The following is a 19,505-nucleotide window of genomic DNA, read 5'->3' as shown; positions in this document are numbered from 1 at the left end:
TATGTACTAACTTTATTCTATTGTACTCTCCCAAACACCCTATGCACAGAAAGCAGTCAATAAATATCAATAATTGACTGATTGCTCTTCCAAGTGTTTAGTCAGTGCTCTTCATTCAGATGCTCAATAAATACTATTGATTGCACACAGTATGTCTGCCGCACTTACGCCACTTTTGCAAAAGTCTGTCCAATTCCAGCTGAACTTCGACAGTTTCTCGGAAGTAACCTACCCCTCTGACAATTGCTCCAGAGTCAATACACTCAGGTCCCTTCAGACACGGTGCTTCTTCTGGGAAGTGGAATTTGGCAGTGGCCAGTGGGGAAGGAAGCATAGTGCTGAAAACAAAAACATCGGACGTAAAGGTGTCCAGTGCCAGACCCCACAACGATAGGTATGGTAAAATTAGACTGTCCATTCTAAAACCTGAAAAATGTTCACCATACTTCACTACAAAAACCAGCCATGAGAAAACAGCTTGGCACAGTGGACAGAGAATGGGCCTAGAAGTCAGAAGATCTTGGGTTCTAATCTCGGCTCTGCCACTCGTCTGCTGTGTGACCTTGGGCAAGTTATTTCACTTCTCTTTGCCTGGACCTTAGTTACCTCATCTGTAAAATGGGGATTGAGGCTGTAAGCCCCACGTGCGACAGGGACTGTAGCCAACCCGATTTGCTTGTATCCACCCCAGTGCTTAGAACAGTGCCTGGTACAGAGCAAGTGCTTAACAAATACCACAATAATTATTTATTCACATTTGCTTATATAAGGAGATGGTATATTTCAAAAACAGTTATTATGCTTCCCCTTCTGACTCTGGAGGGGTCATCAATGTCCACAATGGAGCTGTGGAGTGGAAAACATGCTCCTTCTGTCCTGAATTCTCTTCGGGAACCAGTATCCTTGGCTCAAGAGTAGATACCATGGATTGGGCTGATGGGTACCGACCAAGTCACAGCCTAAGTGTTGGAGAAGAGCTAAACTCCATCCCCACTCATAAATCTTTGGAGGGAAGTGTTCTCATGCTGCCAGAGGTTTACTCTAGGCTGACCTCACTCTCTGGGAGAGACAGAATTAGGTTCCATAAATTTATGTACTACTCTGGACTACGACAACTCTGATTCTTTTTGAGGCTATTTCTGGCCTTTTCAACCCTTATACTCATGTGGATTAAGGCCAATTTCACCTAATATCTGTTGGGAGAGTGGTGTTCCTAGTTGTCCTTACAGATTGCAAAACATAAAGCCAGAAAAAGACATTTTTGGCAGTTATCTTGAACTTAAATGTTTCTCCAGGGTCTACTTTAGTCAAAAAAGTACAGTGATGAATCATGAAATGGGTAATGTGCAAATAAATCTGGATTGCAATTCCACATTTCACTAGTGTGTCCTTCTTTCTGACATGGTACAATAGCAAATCTACAGGGTATCTCTTTTGTCGTCAACTCCAAAGAGGGAAAAATCTGATGTCCATGAAGAACAGAGCCCAGTTTGATTTAAGGAATTTTAAAACTTTGTTATACATCCCATCCTTTTGATTGAGAGCCAGAAAGGCTGTTTACACAAACATTTCTTGATTATTCTACTTTCATGATCCCACATTTACAATGAGACGAAATCTTCCCCTGTGTAAGGACAAAGTTATTTTCCTCTCTGTGTAGTCCTCAGGAATTCCCTTCTATCACATTTAAAAGGGGAGTTTGACACCTATCTCCCCTTTGAGTCTGTAAAGTTCAATTAATCAATGTTCTTTTTGAGCACGTCCTGTACTAAGTGCTCAGGGAATTACAAAACAACAGAGTTGTTAGACATGATCCCGGTCCACAGGAGTTTACAGATTAGGGGAGGAGACAGACCTTAAAATAAGTTACCGATGCATATATACTTAAATGCTATGGTGGGAGAGAGAAAAACAATGCGCTTAAGGGTTACAGACCCACATGCTTAGGCAACACAGAAGAGAGGGCAAATTAGGGGAACTGAGGGTTTAGTCAGGGAAGGCCTCTTGGAAGAAATAAGATTTTAGAAGGGCTTTGAAGATGGGTCTTGTCTTATGCTTTCGCGTCATCTCCGACCCATAGCGACTCTACCATCTCTCCCAGGACACTCCACCTCCATCTGCAACTGTTCTGGTAGTGTAGCCACAGAGTTTTATAAGTAAAAATCCAGAAGTGGTTTACCATTGCCTTCTTCCGCACGGTACATTTGAGTCTCTGCCATCGACTCTCTCCCATGCCGCTGCTGCCCAGCACAGTTGAGTTTTGACTTGTAGCAAATTGCCTTCCACTCACTAGCCACTGCCCAAGCTAGGAATGGAATAGGTATGCCTCTGCTTGACTCTCCCTTCCATAATTGAGACTGGTAGAGTGCTGGAAACTCTACAGGTGTGATCCCGAGAGGGGTGAAGATGGTTAAGAGTGGTGGATATGAAGGGGGAGAGAGTTCCATCATCATCATCAATCGTATTTATTGAGCACTTACTATGTGCAGAGCACTGTACTAAGTGCTTGGGAAGTACAAATTGGCAACATAAAGAGACAGTCCCTACCCAACAGTGGGCTCACAGTCTAAAAGGGGGAGACAGAGAACAAAACCAAACATACTAACAAAATAAAATAAATAGACTAGAGAGGGAACATGAGCAAAGAGTCATTGATGAGACAGATGAGATCGAGGCTCAGTGCGTATGCTGGAGTTAGAGGAGCCAAGTGGGCGGGTTGGGTCGTAGTAAGAAATCAGTGAGGTAACATAGGAGGGGGCAGACTGATTGCATACCTTAGAAGCTGATGGAAAGTAGTTTCTGTTTGATGCAGAGGTGGATGGGCAACCACTTGAGGTTCTTGAAGAGTGGGAGATATGAACTGATCATTTTTTTTTTAGAAAAATGACCTAGGTAGATGAGTGTTGTAGGGACACAGGAGGCAGGGAGGTCAGTGAGGAGGCTGATGCAGTAATGTAGGTGGATTATGATAAGAGCTGGGATCAGTGAGGTAGCGTTTGAATGGAGAGGAAAGGGTGGATTCTAGAGCTCAGAGTTACACATTTGGATTGGTGCAGTGAATGTTTTAACCAATCATTTTTCTTAAGTTTTAAGAAACATTTACAATATTCCTGTGCTGGAACGAGCCTCACTTTCTCAGGCAGATAGTAAAGTATTCAGCTCATAATGTCTGTTATTCCCGCACAACTCTTCTCTGCATAAAACTTTTCAAAGCAGTTAGACTCAATTTTTAACTTTAAGTTTGAGCTGTGCTGTGGTTTTTTAGAGTTACCGTCCCACATTGTATGATGCAAACTTTTCCTATCCTACAAATTTGATGTCATCTGCAGATGGGGTAATAAAAAGGAGAAGTTCTAGTGTTATTAAAATGGGGACTGTGCCCAGAAGAATGTCTCAGTGGAAACTGTCTTTTGAGTGGGGGAGTCTTTTGAGTGGGTTGAGTCTCCAACCACGCAAGTTGCAAATAACTTTTCCCAGAAAATAAATGTAAATATTTCAAATAAACAATTCAGAGCCAACAGCCATGGCCCAGAGAGCAGGATCCAAACGTTGCCCCAGAGAATGGGAAAATCATTAGATCTTTCCTTTGACTGCCACACTTCAGGGACGGTATAATTTTATTTTCATTATACTGCTGTTTATTTAAAATCCATTTCACATGAACTGGAAGGACAACTTACAAATGTACTTTATTGCTTGTGTCCCAATGACTTATTCAAAGCGACCCCACAAATAAGAGCACATATCACCTACAATACAATTTTTGTGGGAATCTTTTACACTATTTCTCAAAAGATCTTAGTACCATTTTTCTGTGTAAAGGACAACAGATTATTAATTTTTTTCTCATTTACTTCTGAACCAATTACCCCAACTTTAACTTGTAGTTTTAATGAGGTCTTGTGAAAAAGGGAACCTGAGAATTTGCCATTGTTTTAAACAGTCACTGCAGAAGTAACACCGTGAGTGACTTGAAGGATTTGTTGCTTACTGTGTCACAGGTGAGTCTAAATATGTGTCATGCTCTGAGGTAAACTGAAGGTCCCTGGACTGTCTGAGGCCTGCTGACAGCTGAAAAAAAAAAAAAAAGCAGTAAGGTAAGAAGAAGGAAGACAATGAGGCCAACATTTGTATGCTGAAAACCCACCAGCTTCCTGAATGAGGAGAGAATATACCCTATTTGAAAAAGAATGTCTATCAGCCATGACATGTTCACTTCTATGTGGTTAAAAACAAGGAAACAGTTCTTCAGTTTAAGCACTCTTTACACATAACGCCAGTTTTCAGGTGTGTGGCAAAAAGAAGGTTTGAATCTTTGCTTGAATGCCTCTGAAAGCACTCTGTCACATATTCCATTCATTTCTGGCTCCGGCTCCACAGCACTAAGTGAGGAGGTGGATTTGGCAACTAGTAAGTTAATTTGAGCCCAGGAGACACCAATCAGGATAATTCAGGCCCCAAATGCAATTTTTTTCTTACCTAAATTGTTCAGATTAGCAACCTTTATGGCCTAAACTAATTGGCTAATTGCCAACCTGCCACAGGGAAGGATGTGATCATGCCACAGGATGTGCTTGCTGACTAACCCTTCTCTTCATTTTGTGCCATGAGGGCACAACCTATATATTTAAAACAATTTATCTTTAAATTCTACCATCTCACTTTTTTTTCCTCACTGCTACTGTGATATTAGGTTAAGAGAAATCATTTTAACCTACTTTATTGTTTCAACCAATTCTCTTGTTTATTATGTTTACACAGCCTTGCTTCCTCAATCAACTGCATTTATTGAGCCCTACAGTGCAGAGCACTGTGCTAAGCGCTTGGGAGAGAGTACAGTCTAAAATATAACAGACATATTCCCTGCCCATAACAAGCTTACAGTTTAGAGAAACCTAGAGGTAGTTCATTTCTATCTCAGTGCCAGGATTTCCATCCCACCAAAATATCTATCCTGCTTTTCCCCCTGAGGTTTGATCTTCTCCGATCAACTCATCTACTGTCATGGGAGCTGCCTCATCTCCCTCCACCGGAGTCCTTTGGTGGAACTGAAACTTTGTCCAAAATTATAAATCTGTCTAAAAGCTTCACAAATCTTTAGGTAAAATTTAGCCAGTTTAATGCCTTCATGCCTTGAAAAGTTAATGCACTTTCCAACAGTGCTTAGTGTCCACCAGAAGAATGATCGACCCAGCAACTAACATGGAAGTGGGCTACAAGCAATGGAAGGTGATTAGATAATTTTAAGAATCACTTAAAAAAAATGTCTAAGTCAATTTCTTCAAACATTACAATGGTTTCCTAAGAAAACGGATCTATGCACCTAGTTAGAAACCAAGCTTTAGAAAAATGCAAAACACAGAATAGTCCTACACGTAAGATAAATGTATTCTTACTGAGAACAGCTATAGATAGGAATTGAATATTTACATTTTTGATCATCCATAAATGAAGGAAACACACCATCCCTTTGATAGTTAAAAACAATGGGGTCCATCAAATCAAAGGAGGGAAAGGTGTCCTGTCAATCTGAAGCTTACTTGAATTATGCTCTCCTCAGTTCTGCTATTCCTACTGACACTAGTTTTTTCTTTTTACATTTCCTCATTTCATAATCGGATCTCAGCAACAGCATTCATCAGGTCCCTACATGCCCCATTTTTTGAGATGACAAGGTTTCTCCCAACCATAGTAATACACCATTGTCAACTGCAGTTTGGCTTTGAAAGTCAATGAGTAAGGTTATTCAAAGACCAAAACGTTGCCCTGGTGAAGACGGATTATTGTTATGATGAATGACCAATCTTAAATACATCTATGAGAGAATCCAAGACCAAATGATTTCTCTAACATTAAAGGAGCTGTTTAAATCTGCTCAAATGTGAAATTGGAGGAAAATAAGTACTTTTGAAGGTTTTCAAACCACCCTTTAAAAAAATAGGAAAACACCAGTTCAGATTGGGGACACTGTAGTTTTTTGATCTTAAACATATGAAAGCACACAAAGTTTCACTTCTATAACACTAATTATTATAAAGCATTTTGTTTCTCCCAATAAAATTTGTTCCCAATAACCTTTGGACATTGGCAAGACCAGCATTTTTGAGTTAGCGCTTGTGAGCTAAGCGACTTCTCAAAATTTGATCTGAAATTAACTTGTAAGAACTGCACTGTTTGGAAAGGGAGACTAGAGGGAGGGGAAGAGGATTTAAATGAAGCTAGTACTGCTTTATCTCCCAAATTGTAACTCTCATCTTGCAGGATGGACTAATGTCTTCCTACACCGTTCATGTGTCTGAATGTATATCTTTGAGTTTTTTCTGACCTGGGTTTCTATGCTGTTACCCTTAAATAGGATGGCGATTTGGAAATGTTGTTATTGGCTCAGGGAGTACTGGGCTGAAGGACTTTGACGTTTTCATGGTCGCATTTCAATCAGTGAGTGTTCTGTTCTGTTCTCAGCTGTGGTTACATTGTTCCTTCTTGTGCCGTCACACGGTAAGCTTTTCAGGGCCCGGATCTTGTTGTCTGGGAATGTCTCTCTAGCTGTACAGTGCCATTAAACTTGAAGGAATTTCAAAATACAGTGGCTGATGGAATTCTCAAAGATCACGAAGCATGTATGGCAATAACCTCTGCTCATTTTCAACCTATGCAAGACTCAATTAATAACCCAGCAATAAGAGTTTGTGCAATCCGTTAACAGGGTAAGTTCTATTATCTTGGAACTGAGGAGTATTTCCTTTGAGGAACAGCAAAAACAGGATAGTAGACCAGTGACCTCTTCAATATTTTTTTTGGAAAAAAAATTGGATTTCAAAGGACTAAATTTTTAGCTGACCTCCAACCAACCACGCCATACATAACCGTTTTACTTTCATGGACACCAGAGATCTCTCAAGCATCATATTCTATTAATAAAGAGTCATTCTTATATGCATTTTGATTGAATATTGTTTACCCTCTCCTCTCTGTGGGGCACTTAGAGGCAGAAATAGTTCCCAGGGAAGGCAAAAGTTTTAAAATCACTGAATCATCAACAGTGTTGTGGTTGCACTCCCATTTGGGATTATGTTAGAGTGGACTCTCCCAAGTGCTTAATACAGTACTCTGCACACAGTAAGTGCTCAATAAATATGACTGATCGGTTAGGGTTGAGAATGACCAAATTAGTTGCATGGTTGAATGCCCTTTGGATTTCCTAATTAAACAGGTGGGTACATATCTGACTGCAGGTTGTACCTAAGGAATGAGGGGTTAAATAGTTGCTGTCATATGGGTTGGTCTGGGGGCCGTTAGTTTGAAACATTTCCATAAATGACCTGTATGATAGATTAGCAAGCATTTTCCCTGTTTTTTTGCAGGTGATCCTGATCCGTGGGAAGGGAATTTATTATATTGCATTCTCCCCAGTGCTTAGTACAGTGCTCTACACACAGTAAGTGCTCAATAAATATGATTGAATGTATGAATGAATTTTGGGGGCTGGGGAATGTGGAGAGAAACAGGAAACTTGGAAGGTAAATTTGGTGAACCATATAGATGGGTCAGACCTTAATCTTCTGAAAATCAGAAGGTGGGAATGACTGCCTCTGCATGAATATGTCAGAAAAAGACCTCCAGTATTGGCTAAATCCTGTTTGTGAACAAGATGAGTTAGCAAATTGCTGCTCTGGGTCTGAAATAACCCTGCATGAATCCAGTTCCACCAGTAACTGTGTGTCTTTTTGACTATTTCATTATGTTCTGCATGTGGTTTTGTGCCATGCAGAGATACTGTACATACTAGCCATTTATGTTATCATACTTTCTATGGATGCATTGGTTTGGAGTCTTATGGTCATAACAGTCCCCTTCAGATTATAAATTCTCCCAGGACGGAGTCCATATTTTGGCTTCAGGGCATAGTGGAAAGAGCACAGGACTGGGACCAAGATTCAAATCCAGCCTCGGCCATTTATCCAGTGTGTGACAATGGGCAAGTCACTTAACTTCTCTGTGCCTCAGTTTCCTCATCTATAAAATGGGGATTAAATATTTGGTTTCTTTACTGAATTTGTGAGCCCCTTGGAGGACAGGGACTGGGTTCAATCTGATAGAGAAGCTGCGTGGCTCAGTGGAAAGAGCACAGGCTTGGGAGTCAGAGGTCATGGGTTCTAATTCCACCTCCGCTATTTGTCAGCTGTATGACTTTGGGCAAGTCACTTAACATCTCTGTGTCTCAGTTACCTCATCTGTAAAATGAAGATTAAGACTGTGAGCCCCATGTGGGACAATCTGATTACCTTGGGTCCCCCCCCAGTGCTTAGAACAGTGCTTGGCACATAGTAAGTGCTTAATAAATGCCATTATTATTATTATTATTATATTATATTATATCTACCCCAGTGCTTTGCATAGTGTTTGGCTCATAGAAGGCCTTAATAAAAACCACAATTAACCCTCCACATTGTCTGCTACTATATTCTGCACAAGGCAAGTGTTCAATAAGTACCATGGACTTACTGATTCATGCATATGCTAGTGGTCTGAAAGCATTAACTTCCCAAGAACAGTGCCTAACAATCCAGAGAAGCAGCTTCAGAAGCTTGGCAAAATTGGCCCACTATTTTGATTCCAAAATATTTTGGGTGATGAAATGGATATGAAATAAATGCCTAAACACACATTTTGGGATTTGAAGTGTTTAAGAGCCTTTGGCAGTGATAGAATTTGAAGAGAGAGAGAGGGAAAGTGAGTGAGAGAGAGAGTGTGTGTGTGTATGCGTGTGTTTGTGTGTGTAGAAATCATTTTGGGTGTAGCACATGTGGATGCTTAGAAATTAATTACCAGAATGTTTGCCTTTGGCATACCCAAGCATAAAAAAAAATAGCACTTGAGCGCTTTTCTCTGGAAGCTTCAAAATGAAGAAACACCAATAGTGAGGAATGAGTATTTGGTACACTGAATAATTGGGCTGAATTTCTAAGAATGAACGATTGGGAAGGCATCCTGATTCCTGTTATAAGTAATGGTATTCACTCTCTTGTCACGAAGGGTGATAAAAATAATCCTGAAATAGAAATTTTGCCAGTGGCTGATTTTTTTCAAGTAGAAACTCAACACACAGTTCTGTTTTGTTTTAACTCTCTTGATCCATTTTAGCTTGCAGCTGAGCAAAACTTTCCCTGGCATAAGATAAAACATTTCAACACCCAACAACTTCGACACCCCTGCAGTGTGCTGAGAGGCTGCTTGAGTCACTACCTTGTGGGGTGGAGCCCACTGATCTTTAGAAGAGTTGCTTAGCTGACTTGTGATGATATCAGGAGACCTCTGTGACCTAAACTTGGTTGTAAGGAGGAATTAATTCCCTCTGAACAAAAAACTGCTGCTACAAAAGCCTTAAAGAGAAGGTCTTAAATGCCTTTGATGCCATTAAAAGGTTGGTACTTGGTAAAGGTTGCTGTGGGGGAAGATAATGGTGACTACTTAGCTGCTTCTCAAACTTCCCCTGCCCCCAGAGAAGAATAACTATCTCAAAACAAAGCCAATATAATAATAATACTAATAATAATGATTGTATTTGTTAAGCGCTTACTGTGTGCCAAGCATTGTTCTAAGCACTGGGGGAGATACAAGGTAATCAGGTTGTCCCATGTGGCGCTCACAGTCTTAATCCCCATTTTACAAATGAGGTAACTGAGGCACAGAGAAGTTAAGTGACTTGCCCAAACTCACACAGCTGACAAGTGGCGGAGCCGGGATTAGAACCCATGGCCTCTGATTCCCAAGCCCATGCTCCTTCCAGTAAGCCACACTGCTTCTTTATGTTGCTCATTTGCAAAATGATTATGCTCAAACTGTTTGGATAAAAAGTATACAGTGGTATTCTTTTTCTGGTCCAAGGAAAGTCCAAGAATTATTCTGGTTATCTTTACAAATGTGATTTACCGATTTTTTTTTTAAACCAGCCCATATTTCTGTCTCACACACCTAGTGTTCAACAACCAAAATGAAGGAGGGAGAGAAGGTGAAAGGAGGGTAAGAAAAGAATCACATGGCCTCGGGGTGGGGGACAAGGGCTAAGAGCAGTCCTGGGGAAAGCAGAATTTGCTGAAGGAACAGGGAATAGAGAAAAATCACAGCAAAGAGAAGTTGGTGAGGGGGTTGGGGAGAAGAGGGACAAATAGCTTAGAGAATTGAGAGGCAGAGAAGGATGAGAGAGGGAAGTGGAGGGACAGAGAGGGCTTCAGGTAAGTACCTCTGACTCTCTGCTCCCTCCCCTTTTCCCAAGGAGGGCATCCTGTCCATTTTCCTGGGGGGGCATTCTCCCCATTCTCTGGGGAGGAATCCTCCCCATTCTCCGGTGAGGTATTCTCCTCATCCTCCCATTTCATCTCCGAGATGGAAGTGCTTCTTGTCCTGTCAATCCCTGGGCCTCACAGGAATGCCCTGCTCCTGAACAACAGTTCCTAATCCCCTGGACAAGTGGAGGAAGACAGGCTGGGCTAAGGCTGGACCAGACAGAGGGTCAAGGTATGGCTAGGTCAAGGGAAGTGTATGTTTACAGCCACTCTGTCCTTTAGTTCCTTTCTGTTCTTTTCCCCCACTGTGTGTGTGTGTGTGTGTGTGTGTGTGTGTGGTTGTCCTCTGTCCTTGAAGATGAAGATACTGACAAGGAGATCCTAACCATGTGTGGCTGGAAGGACCAATGCGTGACTGACACACCCTGCTGCACTGTTTGCACTTGAGGATTGATCCTTGCTGTGCTCACGGTCTTTTTGTCTCTTTACTTGCTTGTTTTTAATGGTCTTTGTTAAACACGTACTATGTGCCAGGCACTGTACTTAAACCCTGGGGTAGATACAAGCTCATCGGGTTTGCCTCATACAGACTCTGTCTCTGTTTTTGAGCTTATCTCTCGTTACTCCTCACAGAGCCCTTGCTCAGGCAGAAAACTGCTCCCATGGCTTCAGTTACCAACTCCACGAAAGTGACGTCCAAATCGATCCCGTTAGCCCTGATCTCTCATCTTCTCTGCAATCTCATCACAATTCTTCTTGCCTTCTGGACATAATAATAATAATAATGGTACTTGTTAAGCACTTACTGTGTGCTAAGTACTGTTCTAAGCACTGGGGTAGATACAAGCTAATCAGGGTGAACATGGTACTTTTCCCATGTGGGGCTCCTGCTCTTAACCCTATTTTTACAAATGAAGTAACTGAGGCAAAGAGAAGTGAAGTGACTTGCCCAAGACCATATTGGAGACACGTGGCAGAGCCGGGATTAGAACCCAGATCCTTCTGACTCCCCAGCCTGTGCTCTATCCAACATGAATGAATTCCTAATCTTTCCGCCCAAGCCCACTCCTCCAACTAACTTTCCCATTTTTTCCTCTCATGCTACTCTTGGAGATTAGGGATTAGGTATACCAACTGGATTGAGTGTTCCAAGTGCAGTACACAGTCAGCACTCAATAAATGCCGTTTATTAACTGAGTGATTGATGCTCTATCTGGACTTGGCTTTTGTAGGTCATTTCTCATGTTAAATCGGCTTGGTGAAATTGCATTACAAACTGGAATAATCAATCAATCAATCAATGGTATGTATTGAGTGCTATGTGCATAGCACTGTATTTAAATGCTTGGGAGAGTACAGTACAGAATGGCCTAGTGGAAGGAGTACGGGCCTGGGTTCTAATCCTGGCTCCACCACTTGTCTGTCACCTTGTGGGAGCTTGTGGGAGCAGCATGGCTTAGTGGAAAGAGCTTGGGCTTGGGAGTCACAGGTCGTGGGTTCTAATTCCGGCTCCGCCACTTAGCAGCTGTGTGACTTTGGGAAAGTCACTTAACTTCTCTGCACTTCAGTTACCTCATCTGTAAAATGGAGATTAAGACTGGGATCCCCATGTGGGACAACCTGATTTCCTCCTACCCCAGCACTTAGAACATGCTTGTTATATAGTAAGCGCTTAACAAATACCATCATCATCACCACCTTGGGCAAATCACTTAACTTCTCTATGCCTCAGTTACCTCATCTGTAAAATGGGGATTAAGACTGTGAGCCCCAGGCGGGACAGGGACTGTGTCCAACCTTTTTTGCTTGCATCCACCCCAGTGCTTAGTACAGTGGCTAACTCATAATAAGTGCTTAACAAATACCATAATGTATTTATTTATTTATTTTATGATACAACATAATTAACAGACACTTCCCTGCCCATATGTGGTTCCCTCATCTGTAAAATGGAGATTTTTAGATGGTGAGCCTCACGTGGGGCATGGACTGTGTCTAACCTAATTCACTTGTATCTACTCCAGTGCCTGACACAGAGTAAATGCTTAACAAATGCCATTAAAAAAACAAAACAAAATGAAACAGAGTAGATCCAAGTCTCAAAACTGTGCAGGAGGGTAAACCAGCCTTAGAGATCTTTAATTTGGTCTGCAGTTTGATGGCCTGACATCACTCTACCTTGTTTCCCAAGACCATGTGGACCATCGGCTGGCAGGAAGGGGAAAGACGGCCTGCTGGAAATCTAGCCTTTATACGCCAGCCAATTCAAAGCTTCTTTCATTGGTCTGAATGGACTGTAATCCCAACCTGAATCTAGTTTCTGTCTGTGTCCTTGGCATTGAGGAGGGGAAATGGCATTCTCTGGCATTCCCCAGTGTCATGGATGAGCTACGCATGACCTGAACTTTTATTTTTTTATTTTTGCCCCAGAAAGCTGTTTGATTATATTTTTTTCAAGTATTGTGCCTATCCCAAAAGAAAGAGCCTGATGCATGTGTGTGTGTGTGTGTGTGTGTGTGTGTTTGAGTGCGTGTGTGTATGCTTAAATGTCTAGGGAATTACAAAGTAACCACTTCTGAATTTCATTCTCTGGGGAAAAAATATTCATAAAAATGTTTTTAGACACCTAAGACTTGGTTTTAAGAAACTGTTTAAGCAAATAGACTCTTTCCATTGAGTGGATGTTGTAAAAGGCCATTAAACAGAGAAATTTCATTCTGATCCTTATGTCCTTTAATTTTTTAAGATGTATTCCATATCAATCATATTTCTTGAATGCTTATTAGGGGCAGAGCACTGTCCTAAGCGATTGGGAGAGTACAATATAACAGAGTTAGTAGACATGTTCCCGTCCCACAATGAGGTTATAGAGGGGGAGACAGACATTTATATAAATTACAGATATGTAAATAAGTGCTGTGGGGCTGAGGGAGGGGTGATTGAAGGATGCAAATCCAAGTGCATGGGAGTGGAAGGAGAGGAAATGAGGGACTAGGCAGAGAAGGCCTTTTGAAGGATATGTGCCTTCAATAATGCTTTGAAGGTGAGGAGAGTGATTGTTTATTGGATGTGAAGAATGAGGGTGTTCCAGGTTAGAGGGAGCACGTGGGTGAGAAGTCAGGGGCAAGATAGATGAGATTGAGGTACAGTGAGTAGGTTGGCATTAGAAGAGCAAAGTGTGTGGGCTGGCTTATAATACGAAATCTGGATGGTGAAATAGGAGGGGGCAAGATGACTGAGTGCTCTAAAGCCAATGGAAAGGAGTTTCTGTTTGATGTGGTGGTGAAATTTTTTGTAGAAAAATCATCTGAGCAGCAATCAATCAATCAATCAGTCGTATTTATTGAGCACTTACTGTGTGCAGAGCACTGTACTAAGTGCTTGGGAAATGCAAGTTGGCAACATATAGAGACGGTCCCTACCCAACAGTGGGCTCACAGTCTAGAAGGGGGAGACAGAGAACAAAACCAAACATATTAACAAAATAAAATAAATAGAATAGATATTTATTGAGCGTTTACTGTGTGCAGAGCACTGTACTAAGCGCTTGGGAAATACAAGTTGGCAACATATAGAGACAGTCCCTACCCAACAGTGGGCTCAAAGTCTAGAAGGGGGAGGCAGAGAACAAAACCAAACATATTAACAGAATAAAATGAATAGAATAGATATGTACAAGTAAAATAGAGTAATAAATATGTACAAATATATATATACAGGTGCTGTGGGGAAGGGAAGGAGGTAAGATGGGGGGATGGAGAGGGGGGCGAGGGGGAGAGGAAGGAGGGGGCTCAGTCTGGGAAGGCGTCCTGGAGGAGGTGAGCTCTCAGTAGAGTGAAGTATGGCCTGGAATGGGGAGGGGAAGGAGGCAGTCGGGAGGTAGGCTGATGCAGTAATCAAAGTGGGGTAGGATAAGTGATTGGATTAATGTGGTAGCAGTTTGGATGGAGAGGAAAGGGCACATTTCAGTGGTGTGTGAAGGTTGATTCATTAGGATTTCAGCTCAGATTTAACACATTCTAGACTGTGAGCCCGTTGTTGGGTAGGGACCATCTCTATATGTTGCCAACTTGTACTTCCCAAGCGCTTAGTACAGTGCTCTGCATACAGTAAGCGCTCAATGAATATGATTGAATGAATGAATGACTGAATGAGAGATAAGGCGAGAATAATGCCAGGGTTCCAGGCCTGTGAGACAGGGAGGAGGGTAGTGTCAATAATGACAATAAGTACAGGATTTGGATGGGATGATACGTAGTTCTGTTTTGAACATATTTAAACTAAAAAGAAAATTTTAGAACTGTGAAAATACTCAGGAAAACACTCAAGGTAAATTATAAGTGTGTTCCAAAGTTTGGTTTAAATTCAAGATTCGAGACTGAATTAAAATAATGTACCAGCCCCAAGATCCCTAACAAAATGAAGACTTGCTTGATTCAATCTGTAACACTGACTAAAATGTAAGAAATCCCATAGAAAAGCAATTTCAGATTAAATGAGTAGCCAAACCAGAGTGCTTCCCCCAGGTTTATACAGGATCTTTTATTATAATCATGCTTTGTTTGATGAAGACAGATTGAAAATATGGTAAGTCTCCTCATTCTGTACATTTCTTCAAGGATTTATACTGGCAGTTTAGATCGATGTTGTAATAAAGGACCATTATGACCTAATGCCGTGGCTCTTGAGTTAAGTAATTCACAAGGCAGGAAACTTAGGTTTGCATATGGTTAATTTATCGTCTAAACAAAGCAAACAGTGGCCCCTGAATCTAATTGAATTCCATTACAAAATATTACATATTTTAATCCTCCATCCCTGTCTGACCTAATTGGACACTTATTTGTTCCTTCAATCGTATTTACTGAGCGCTTACTGCGTGCAGAGCACTGTACTAAGTGCTTGGAAAGTACAATTCAGCAACAGAGACAATCCCTACCCAACAACGGGCTCACAGTCTGGAAGCAATATATCCAAAGCAATAGCGCTCAGATAGGATCCCCAAAGTGTAGGCACCAACAATCCTTGCTCAACCCTTTTGCACGCTACTTACAACCACAGTTCTTGACTAGAATACGTTAATAGATATTTTTTAATGATAAAAGGCAACCATTTAAGGCCGAAGCAACATATGCTTGTCCTGTGAGGTATTGTCTTGGATTAAACAGATCCTTGGTGAACAGGTAAGCATTAGAAGGGTGGGCATTTAGGTGCTAGGTAAATATGCTGGTAGGCTCAGAGCTTCAGCCAAAATCTCATGCCAGCTGCAGAGCCAAGGCACTGGGCCACTAATAGCAACAGGTTCTGCTGGCAGCAGCTGCTGTCCTTCTCTAAGGGACGGCTCCCGTGTGCAAATAATATTTGGAAATGCCTGCCAGAGAGGATCTTGGCTCTTGGTTCCCATCTGGGCGTGCACTCTGAGCAGGTTCATCATCGAACACGTTAGACAGTGGTCCATATTAATTATGCTGTTTCTCTTTGCTTATCGAACGGCTTATTCGACATGGAATTTCTAGCAATCGTTCCATATATAGCCGAGGCTGAAATCTGATGCTAAGAGCCGGATCGGGGGGCATGCTTACCTTCCCCTTATGAGATGGGGGATGGATGACTGACGTAACTTTTAGGGGGCATGTATGCTAGCCTGGTCCCCAAGTCAGTGTGTGACAGAGAAAGAGAAAGCGAGAGAAAGATTGAGATTAAGCAGCGTGGCTCAATGGGAAGAGCACGGGCTTTGGAGTCAGAGGTCATGGGTTCAAATCTCGGCTCCGCCAGTTGTCAGCTGTGTGCTTTTGGGCAAGTCACTTCACTTCTCTGTGCCTCAGTTACCTCATCTGTAAAATAGGGATTAAGACTGTGAGCCCCCCCATGGGACAACCTGATCACCTTGTAACCTCTCCAACATTTAGAACAGTGCTTTGCACATAGTAAGCACTTAATAAATGCCATTATTATTATTATTATTAAGATCTCCCAGAATCAGAGGAGCACAGGTATGCATTTCTCAGGTCTCCATTTTGGAATGGGGTTTCCAGGTGATCAAGCACCAGTATCTCACCCAAAGCTCCTTTTTCATGGGGAGAGGATTGGGGGAGAATGAAGTCTTGCTCTGGGAGCAAGGAATCTCCTAAGGGGATCCCACCTCCCAACTCCTCCAGCATGGGGCCCAGATAAAAACCCTGAGGATTCAAGGGACATGGGGAATTTCCACTCTGGCAGTCTCTGAGGGAGGGCCCTTTTGGGGCCAGATGCTGTAAGGGAGGGAGCTCAGGAGGTTCTGCGTTGCTAAATTTGCTTTGGGGGATTCAAAATCATGCTCACAGTTTTGGGAGGGATCCTCGCATTGGTGAAATTTAGGAAGCACGTGGGTAGTGGGAGGCCGGGGTCCCAGCTGCAAACGTAATAACTTGGGGATGAAGTCTTTGGGAATTTGTGTTCAAGTGCTGGGTTTGTATCTACCCCAGGGCTTAATACAGTGCCTGGAACATAGTAAGTGTTTAACAAATACCATAAAAAAAATTGTCGGCAGTAACTTCAGACTAGCCTTGTCTTGGTGCACAGTCAGATTCGACCTGACTCTTGTGCTAACACCACGGGACGGTAGCATACACCAGACAGAATATTGTTTCAACAGTTGATAACACACCTTCAAAACAGCTCCCTTTACCTTCAAACATATTTGCATTTTTAGAAATAAACTTACTTGGAAAATTAAGAAGTATATTATCACTTACATGTTATTCTTCCTTTCAATAGAACCATTCCTCGAGAAAGAGAAATCAACAGATATACCCCAAAGCACTACTTGCCTTGGTCAGATATGATTATAATAATAATTGTGGTATCTGCTGAGCGCTTACTCACTTACTAGGTACCGTACTAAGAGCTGGGGTGGATACAAGCAAATCGGGTTGGACCCATTCCCTGTCCCAAGTAGGCTCAGGGTCTCAATACCCATTTCACAGATGAGGTAACTGAGGCCCAGAGAAGTGACGTGACTGGCCCAAGGTCACACAGCAGACGAGTGGCGGAGCCGGGATTAGAACCCATGACCTTCTGACTCCCGAGCCCCTGCTCTATCCACTACGCCATGCTGACTACACCTTGCTACGTGTTAATTCTATTCTGATAAGCAAACTGGTTCTCTCATATATAAGGGGAACAAACCCACAGACACTTAGCAAACTGGGTAACTGGGTTTCTAGAATGTGAGCCCATTGTTGGGTAGGGACCGTCTCTATATGTTGTCAACTTGTACTTCCCAAGCGCTTAGTACAGTGCTCTGCACACAGTAAGCGCTCAATAAATATGACTGAATGAATGACTCCCCATCCCCCCGCCTTACCTCCTTCCCCTCCCCACAGCACCTGTATATATGTATATATGTTTGTACGCATTTATTACTCTATTTATTTTACTTGATATTCTATTTATTTTATTTTGTTAATACATTTTGTTTTGTTGTCTGTCACCCCTTCTAGACTGTGAGCCCGCTGTTGGGTAGGGACCGTCTCTATATGTTGCCAACTTGTACTTCCCAAGCGCTTGGTACAGTGCTCTGCACACAGTAAGCGCTCAATAAATACGAATGATCAAGTAATAGGTCAGGGGTAGATGGCGGCCAAGTGTGGCAAGGGGCGTGGCGACCAAAGCAGGTGAGGAGGCTGGACAGAGGAGGCAGGAAGGTTTGACAGACGTATCTGAGGCCATTAGGGTCACCCCATGGAGAAAGGAGAGAGAGAGAAACACAGGAGAGAGTTCTCTAGGGCAGCTGCCGAGCACAGCAGCGAGCAACCGAGAGAAGGATCTAATAATCAATCAATCAATCGTATTTATTGAGAGCTTACTGTGTGCAGAGCACTGTACTAAGCGCTTGGGAAGTACAAGTTGGCAACATACAGAGACAGTCCCTACCCAGCAATGGGCTCACAGTCTAAAAAGGGGGAGACAGAGAACAAAACCATACTAACAAAATAAAATAAATAGAATAGATAAGTACAAGTAAAATAAATAAATGGAGTAATAAATATGTACAAACATATATACATATATATAATCAGAAGGGGGACTACCTCTCCCCAGCCTCCTGCCAACTCTCTTCCCATCCCTGCACCTACCCTGCCACTTTGAGAGTGACTGGGCCAGTTTCAGAGCTTCCTTAATTCAGGAGATCGGAAGACAAACACAAATATAATCTTTATTACTTGGCATACCAAAGAAATGAAGAGATGGACCTATTTACCGCTGATAAACAAAATTGCCAGAGATAAAAGAGATGAGAAGATAAGGGAGATGAAGCGATTGCAGATCTTTACAGCTGCAATAAGAAGATAGAGATTGTGTGTCCATCAATTTTTTTTTTTAATGATTCGCTCTTATTACCCAAATGTATCTGAAAACGTCTAGCTGGAAACTCTTAGCCAGTCTTTAAAGCTTAAAAATACCCCATCATCTGCTTATTTAATAAACCCATAGTATAATTATGCCATTAAATATTTACTTTGGGATTTAGAACAAGGATATAGTCATGTACTTAAACCTACTTGTCAATCTGGCCACTTACATGGTCAGGAATGCTTCACACACTCCATTGGCAAAAGACCAGTCAAAAGAAGATGAAATAATAAATACTGAAAAAGGCTCTAAACACAAAATGACATTAAACATTCCTAGTGGCTCTACGCTGGGGCTCAGATTGAGATCTCTGATTACTGAGTGAGTGGGCAGATGGAAGCTATGCCCACTCTCCGGAGCAAAGCCGACCAGCCAGCCTGCACTAGGGCCCAGGCGTGGCTCGGCGGTTATGAAAGACCCAAAACAGGTCATTTGGTGTGGGGCACGTTAACCTAAAATTGTGTAATGGATAGAGCGTGAGTCTGGGATTCAGAAGGTCGTAGGTTCTAATCCTGGCTCCACTACAGTGTGTCTTAGTGGAAAGAGCCCGGGTTTGGGAGTCAGAAGTCATGGGTTCTAATCCCGACTCTGCCCCTTGTCAGCTGTGTGACCTTGGGCAAGTCACTTAACTTCTCTGTGCCTCAGTTACCTCATCTGTAAAATGGGGATAAAGACCGTGAGCCCTACGTGGGACAATCCGATTACCTTGTATCTAGCTCAGTGCTTAGAACAGTGCTTGGCACATAGTGAGCACTTAACAAATACCACCATTATTATTATTGTTATGTGCCTGCTGTGTGCCTTGGGTAAATCACTTCATTTCTC

The 19,505-nt window shown here is 42.2% G+C and overlaps 1 protein-coding gene and 1 non-coding gene across 3 annotated transcripts in view; both read right to left on the bottom strand.

Annotated features, from left to right (window-relative positions):
- The window catches only part of AHI1 (Abelson helper integration site 1), a 261,125-nt gene that overhangs the window by 9,698 nt on the left and 231,922 nt on the right, over window positions 1-19,505 (bottom strand). For both annotated transcript variants that reach the window (XM_038772630.1, XM_038772621.1), the window contains exon 24: window positions 3,992-4,071. In XM_038772630.1, coding sequence (XP_038628558.1) covers window positions 3,992-4,071 — 80 coding nt within the window. The remainder of the gene's footprint in view (window positions 1-3,991; window positions 4,072-19,505) is intronic.
- On the bottom strand, window positions 2,264-2,401 carry LOC119924400. Its single transcript, XR_005449124.1, has one exon. It is a non-coding gene; the product is annotated as a small nucleolar RNA SNORA7 (small nucleolar RNA).

The sequence above is a fragment of the Tachyglossus aculeatus genome, chromosome 2 (assembly GCF_015852505.1).
Source record: "Tachyglossus aculeatus isolate mTacAcu1 chromosome 2, mTacAcu1.pri, whole genome shotgun sequence".
Classification (NCBI taxonomy): Eukaryota; Metazoa; Chordata; class Mammalia; order Monotremata; family Tachyglossidae; genus Tachyglossus; species Tachyglossus aculeatus.
The sequence above is the reverse complement of the archived record's forward strand: the minus strand, read 5'-3'. Positions and strand labels throughout refer to the sequence as shown.